At 37.1% G+C, this 8,007-nt stretch overlaps 1 protein-coding gene across 1 annotated transcript in view; it reads right to left on the reverse strand.

Moving 5' to 3' along the window:
- The window catches only part of LOC107028914 (nuclear pore complex protein NUP85), a 19,044-nt gene extending 11,267 nt beyond the window's left edge, over positions 1 to 7,777 (reverse strand). The window contains exons 1-4 of the mRNA XM_015230157.2: positions 7,155 to 7,777; positions 4,450 to 4,552; positions 4,250 to 4,360; positions 4,064 to 4,147 (exon numbers count right to left, since the gene is read on the reverse strand). Of these exons, the coding sequence (XP_015085643.1) occupies positions 4,064 to 4,147; positions 4,250 to 4,360; positions 4,450 to 4,552; positions 7,155 to 7,543 (687 nt within the window). The 5' untranslated portion in view covers positions 7,544 to 7,777. The remainder of the gene's footprint in view (positions 1 to 4,063; positions 4,148 to 4,249; positions 4,361 to 4,449; positions 4,553 to 7,154) is intronic.
- Between the last annotated feature and the right edge of the window lie 230 nt (positions 7,778 to 8,007).

The following is an 8,007-nucleotide window of genomic DNA, read 5'->3' on the forward strand; positions in this document are numbered from 1 at the left end:
GGGGGGGAGATCGCAGCTTATGAAAAAATTAAAAACAAATAATCTAGAAAAAAAGGAAAAACTATTTTAAAATCTATCTAATAAACAAAATAAAAATAACATTCGCGAAAAGAAAAAGGACTTAGAAAATCTGCAACTTCTGATTGTGGAAAAAAAATTCTGAAATTGTTTTTGCAACTTTAGGCTTAAATGGAAAAAAATGTGTTCTTTTGGCCTTTTCACGTGCCTGTTTGATGTGAAATTCATGCAACTTGCCAAGTCAGCGAGAAGTGTTAAAATGGAATAGTTGGACCCTAGTACATGTGTTTAAAAGGTACAAATCTTAAATGAAGTGTCTAAGTGAAATTCCATACCAACTTTAGATGTTTGAATATATTTCAGTCTTTAGTTATCCTTCTTTGTACTTTGTTTTTAAAAATGGTTAACAGTACATTCATCAAGGATACTTACACAAGTTGTATCGGTGCCAGATCAAAAGGGACTACAATAGGACAAAAAAAACTTTATATGTGTAATTTTGGACATCAAAGTAGATTCTATATTTTCTAGACATTCTAGTTTACACCAAAACAGTAAAGCACTAAAGTCTAAACCCTTCATCTTTGAATTCTCCATAGAGTTTCCTTTGTCTTCAAAGCATCTTTGGTTCCTTTCTTTCCAAAGGATCCAACAAATACAGGTTGGAACAATTCTTCAGCTCTCTTTCTGACTGGATAGATTTCCTTCTCTATTCCAGATAATTAGAACATTAGTTAATTCTAGTGGCATCACCCATCTAATGCCTCTAAAGTTGATAAATGTTTTCCAGAGTTGATTTGTCCATTTGAATTGTATAAAGAGATGATTGATTGTCTTGCTTGCTCTCCACATAAGAAGCATCAGGAATATAAGCGGAAACCCCTCTATGCTAAGTTCTCATGATTAAGGGCCTCGTTTTTTGCCAGCAACCAAACAGAACAATCTACTTTATAGGGTATCTTGACGTTCCATATCAAAATTCCAGCAAAACATTTGGCTCGTTGAGCTCTCTAAGGACTGATTTGACTGGGAAAATACCTTTACTAATCCCTTTGACCCAACATAAGGAACACATTTTTCTTTTGAGGATTAGTAATGTTGTATTCTTCAGCATTGGGAATGCTGGCCACCATCAGAAACATGTTACAAAGCAAGTACACTCTAGATTTAGAAAGCTCCTAGAAATTCTACTAACGACTCTATTTCCTCTATACAGTTCTGTTTACACCAAAAAAATAAAGTCTCTAGGCAATTCCATTTCACATCATGGACTGATCTAATTTTGTCTTCAAAACACCTTCCATTTCTCTCCCTCCAGACTGACCACCATATGCAAAAGGGTATAATCCTCCACCATTTTTTCCGACTTTTACTTCCCCCTCTTCTCATCCAACAACTCATTACATCAGCTGTATGTTCAGGCATTGTCCAAACTGTCTTTGTGAGACTGTAAAACATGTTCCACAATTGAGCAGTGAATTTACAGTGTAGGAACAAGTGATTTTTTGTCTCCCTAGTCTCATAGCACAAAAAACATCTAGTCACCACATCTCTCCCCTTCTTTTGTAACACTTCATGAGTAAGACACGCCTTTCTTACCACTAGCCATGTGAAACATTTCACTTTTGTAGGGGCTATGTTCTTAAGGAAAATGTCTCATATATGTGGCACATTTTCCTTTTTAGTTCGTCCCCAAAAGAATGTCACCTTTCTACCATAAGAAACAATTTAAATTTAAAATTCCTCTTTTACACTTATTAAAATGATTTATATCCATACAAATGGTCAAGGAGTGTTTTAAACCACTTATTTCAAAAGTCTTCCTTCGTTTCTTTAATTTTGTCCAAACTCAAATGGTGTCACATAAATTGGAACAAAGAGACTTTTAACCATACCAAGCCATCTTCATTGGTAGAAAACCCATTGAAAAGCTCTAAGATATTCATATAAATTCTGTCATTCTGCCAATCTACCAGTCATTTAGGTGTCTTCTAAAGCTACAATTCCACGACTGGTATGACCATACTCCACAGTTCTTCCAAAGTAGCTTGTTGCTGTTGATATGGGCTATAGATATCAGGAAAAGATTGTTTAAAGGTGGTGACCTAACTCAACATTTTCCCCAAAAGGAAATTTTCTTTTCCATTACCAACTTTGAAGTTGGATATACAATGAATAATTGGCCAAAGACATCTAATGGTTCTTCATACTGACACCATAAGGGATGTTCACTTGTTTGGTAGTCCAAATGTTTTCCTCCGACATTTTCCTCTAGTCACATCCTTCCAAAGGGATTTCTCTTCTGAAGCCAGTTTCCAGTTCTACTTGCTAAGTGGACTCTGGTTTTGAGCTTTAAGATGGCATGTGCTTAGGCTTCCGTCATTTTGTTGTTTAAGAGAATATCCCATTTCATGTAGTGGATTTCTTCTTGTCAGAGTTCCCTTAGCATACGAAATTTCTTCTAAAGCATCAATTCTATCAGCAACATTGGCAGGCATAGAAAATAGGGACATCGTATATGTAGGCAAAAGCATCAAGAACAGTTTCGATAAGAATCAGTCTCCCACAAAGAGAAAGATATTGACTTTTCCAATTTGATAGTTTCTTCTCACATTTCTTCAGGACCCCATTCCAAATACCCATCGACATGTTCTTTGCTCCAAGGGGCATTCCTAAATAAATGGTATGAAGCTCACCTACTTTCCACAAAGATCTCTACTAGAGAGTGAATCTGTGGAACTTTATTGATTGGATATATAAAGAATTCTGACCAGTTTACATGCATCCAGAGACAGCTTCAAACAGAATAAGAATCACTCTTAGCCTTCTGAGTTGAGATTTGTCTTCATCATATAGGATCAGTAATCATCAGCGTAGTGTAAGTGGGAGATTTCAACTCCATTTTCAGTGTTGAGATTGGCTTTGAAGCCCTAATACAGTCATTGCTCTTTGCAGTCCTCAAGATATCATTCAATCCGTCCATTGCTATGATGAATAGAAATGGGGAGAGGGGGTCACCTTGTCTCAGACTTCTGTGAGGGAAAATAACCACTGGGGGAGCCATTAATTAGGATGGAAAATCTAACTGAACTGATGGAATGTGTGATCCAGTTAATCCACCTAGCTTCAAAGCCCATTCTCTGTAAGATTTTCAATAAAAAGTTCCAGTTGAGATGATCAAAAGCCTTTCGAATGTCCAGTTTGCAGAGAAGATTTGGGCATACGACGAGGAGATGCACGAATGCCTCAGTGCGGAGGTATGAGAGGTTAACTATGGATGGTTTCAGGAGAGGTAGAGGTAGGCCGAAGAAATACAGAGAGTGGTGATTAGACAGGACCTCGCATAGCTTCATCTTATCAAGGACATGATGTTAGAAAGGAGGCTATGGAAGACACAAATTAGGGTAGAAGAGTAGTAAGTAGTTGAGTGTTGTCTCACTTATCCTTTACATACTCGTAGCTGCAGCAGTACTCATATAGTTTCTTGTTCTTCAATTTCTATCTCTATTTGTTATTTCTTGTACTTTGATTATAGTATTATTTTGTTGTATATATTCCTTTTTTCAGAATGCTTCGTCATTTTGTTGTGGCTTCTTCGCTTCTTTTATTTATTTTCCCTGACTGCTTTGTTATATTTTTTCCTGAGCCGACGGTCTATCAGAAATAATCTCCATACCTCCAAGGTAGGGAGGGATAAGGTTAGCATACCCCTGATATTCACTCTAATTTTGAACTCACACCTGCTTCTTTTTTTTCTTTTTTTTTTGAGAAAGGTAAAGTTATATCCATCAGCAATGAGGGTATGCTGGCAACTAACCAAAAAATTACAAGGACAAGAAACCATGATTATAAAGAGCCTAGGATTGAGCTCACACCTGCTTAAATACAACTAAATTTTAATCTTTATGTCTATATCTATCTCCAGTCAAATTAGAGCACTTAACTGTGACTAATAATTTATTCATCAATAATTGTGAGTAATTATTTATCAACTAATAGACCCAACAAATGTAAAGTTCACAGGGATATTAATTGACAGCTAAACCTGTACTCCAACAAGTTCCTGCTGAAAATCCACAAGCTTCGAGTGAATAGTTGGTAGAGTTCCCGAGAATAAGGAATTGTAGTCCTGATGAATGAACCATGCATTAAGTTAGAAGAACAGTATAAGATCTGTGACATCTGTTGGAGAAAATCGAGGAAACATATTCAGAATAGAAAAGGAACATACAGCTAACCAATCTAGCAACCGTTCAGGAATCCAAGATTGAGATTGTTTGTCTATGTAAAATATCTCCAATAGCTCCCACGCAGCTTTAAGACACATTGGCGCTGCAATTTCCTAACAGGCACACACAGCCACCAGATAAATACTAATAGCGAAGGTCAGAATCTGGGCAGCCAAACAAAAGTGTGATGATAATTACTCACATTTACTACCGACTTGGCATCTTCGATAATTGATTTAGGAGGCGGTTTTCGATCACTGAGAAGAGAACTTATCTCTTTGCTGTACTCTATGACATGCTCCCACCTAATTACATGTAAAATGTAGTGTAACTGTCAAATAGTGACCCAATGAAAGGACATATCCCCCCAGGGCCCAGGCTGCTATAGTATGGATTAAATATAAAACTCTCTCAGATCTCTTTAGAGAAAGAAACTTCAAGCTTCTGGACTTGGAACTCGTTTTTCTAACAAGTTTATGTGACAAGAACTCCTGTTGTAGATAGGGAAAAAATGCACTACGCTTGTAGCAGCACCTTCTCTTAGGTTTACAAGGTAAAACAGTCAGATATCTTCAAAATTTATTAAGAGAAAAATTAAAAAAATAAAATCCATACTAAAATGAGTAGCATGGGTGAAAAGGGGTCTCCCTGTCTCAACCCTCTCAAACTACCAAAGAAAACACGCGAGTTACCATTCACAAGACTAGAATACCTAATAGTGGAAACCCGATACTTGATCCAAGTTATCCGTTGAATGCTAGAACTCTTCTTCAACATTATTTAATCCAAGAATTCCAGTTTACATGATTACACGACTGCTCAAGGTCTAGCTTATCTAGAATTCCTGAACTCTTTGCTTTCTGTTAGAGTCAACAGCTTCTTTCTTTTTTTTTTGATGAAGTAAGAAGAATGTCATTAACAAAGCATCAAGCAGATGCACAGATTACAAAAGAAAGAAATATCAGCTCCCAAAAAGGCAAAAAAAGCTATCTAAACAGCTAACAACAGAGATCTATGGAGCTGATAAATTCTAGGTAAGAATCGACACTAAGTACAGGAGAGAGATTAACCCAACCAAAAAGAGTAATCAAACATCTTGCTTTAACTGTAGAGATGGGAGTTGGGGTACCATCAAAACATTAGAGTCAACAGCTTCATTTGCCACCAAAGTTGCATCAAGTATATGTCTTCCCTCCACAAAAGCATTCTGCGATGTAGACAATGTCTCATCTAATACCCTCTGTAAACTATTGGAAAGCATATTAGAAATAATCTTATAAATACTTCCCACTAGGCTATGGGTGCATATCTTTTTATGCTCGATGCACCCTCCTTTTCTGAAATGATGACAATGAAAGATGCATCAAAACTTCTCTCAAATTCTCCCTTTCTTGAAATTCATAATGGTTTCCGTCACCTCATCTTAGATCCAAAGTGAACACATCCGGTCTCGCAACTTTATCTACCGCACAACACTCCACCACCTTCCTCACCTCCTCTTCCTTGATCACCCTCTCCACCACTCCCTATTAGCTAACCACTAGTTATGTACCAACTCGGGAGGCAAAAAAAGACGTTTTTACAAAGGCGTTAGGACTACGACAATTTGCCAAGTTATCAGAGCAAGGTGGACATTTAAAATGCATATGTTCCAACTTGAGGGGAGTATTCGGTAGTCAATATCTATCAGTAATGCCAAATTTCAAATTACAAATTATTTTCTTCTTTTTGGGATAATGGTAACATCCTGAATACATAGCAAAAGCAACATCAGAAGGTGCTGAAAAGTAATCACAAGCTCACCAAGAAACCATGTGGAAACTGTCAAAAGCTATTCTAATCTAATCAGTTGTGTCATTACCAATTAGCCTATTAGATCTATCAAATCCCCTGCATCACCCAAGAGATACTGTTTACAGCGACATTATAGGTTTATATGGCTAGTATGATAGATCAAAGATCATATTGAGTCTAAAGTTAGATAAGTCGATAGCTAGATAGAGTTAGTAGGCGTTTGGTCATTGATTCCAAATATTTATATGAAATTTATGAAGTTGGAGTTGAAGATGGAGTTGTGTTTGGTTATACTTTTTGCAAAGGAGAGAAGAGAGCACTATTTCTAAGTCCAACAAAAACATAATGTAATCCCACAAGTGGGGACGGGGGAGGTAGGAATTAGGACGTACGTAGCCTTACCTCTACCTTACAGGGGTAGAGGCAAATAGGTTTGGAGCACGTTCTCAAATTTGAAATCCAACCCCAAGTTAGATTTGAAAATTTTACGACCACAACACTGATTTTGAAATAATGTTAAAAATTATTCCAGAAAAAAGTAAATAAACTTCATGGCCAAACAGCTCCTAGTATTCCACTACAAAGAAAACTCTTCCCATTGGAAATGTATATATATGATGTTGTATGGTTGAATAGATCAAAGTGCTTGGAAGAACAAAACATTACAGACATTTTATCTCTTTTGGACTAACACTATAAGATGATCAATATCGAGGATTTTTTCTTTTTTAGGAAAACCATTCTAGCTTACCTTATTGAGGAAGTATCTCAGAATTCACAAATAAGATTATACAATCTCGAAAGAAATAGAAGGGTCGGGAAGGGGGAAAACACTCCTGTTATACCAAGTAAGAAAGGACATCAAGAAAAATATCTTCAAAGCAACGAAGAATCCTTCAATCTCAAACACAAAACAATGGATGAACTTGTTCATTCACATTCCCTGAACTGAGAATTGCTTTAATATGGTTTAAGCTCGTGAATATTCTCATACTAAACACGCATATGGATTAAAAAACTACTTGAGGTTATTTCAGGTCTATTTCAGCTAAATCAAGTTACAGGTTTACCATTCCGCCATTTTACTTATCCGGAAAGAACTGAAAAACTTACCACTCTGCCTTGTAAGGAGGGATATCCAACGACATTCTCGATGCTGCAGACAAAGAATGTTTCCGGCTCTGAAGAAGAGCGAAAGGAGTCACTGAACTGTAGGCCATTCTCCTCCATCTTGCAGCATCAACTTCCTCATCTCCACTGTTACTAAGCTTCACTTCCACCACTCTTCCGCCAGCCTCGCCGTCTCCGTCCGCCTTCTCCGACTGAGGCTTCCGGAAAACTGATACTCGGAGAGTATTGCCACACGCCCACGAAAAGGAGAGTCGATGAACTGGGGATTTGAGACCATGACGGAGAGGGTAGTTGACCACGGGTTGATTTTCCGTCTCCAGCGAGACTGGAACCATTGCAAGGTCATCGGATTCTGACGTCAGCCCTGGCATTTCGCCGGATTGTCGCGAATGCTACAGAAAATGTTTTTCTTGTGTATCTACCATCTAGGGTTTTAAGAAAGGGTTTATGGCAAAGCGAGGGAATGAGTTCATAATTTCAATTTGGAATCTTTACGGACTACACATGGAGATGTCACATTAGGTAAACAGACCGCGCTTTGCGTAATGGTAAACTAAACTAACTTAATTAGGTTTTGTGTTGTTGAATATGCTTTGTATTTATGAAGCTTATAAACATACAAATAGGTTATGTGTTATTGAATATGTTATGTATTTTATGAAGCTTATAAGCATACAAATGCACATATGTCTTAGTCTGATAAATTAATATATGTTCATTTTGATTTAGTGATGTTTGGCAATTTACACAACAGGAGAATATTAAAATGAAGGCTCTGCACTCGACACCTTATGAGAAATTTCTAATTTATCAAAGTTTGTCAACATGTATCCAC

Source organism: Solanum pennellii, chromosome 8 (assembly GCF_001406875.1).
Source record: "Solanum pennellii chromosome 8, SPENNV200".
NCBI classification, from domain to species: domain Eukaryota; kingdom Viridiplantae; phylum Streptophyta; class Magnoliopsida; order Solanales; family Solanaceae; genus Solanum; species Solanum pennellii.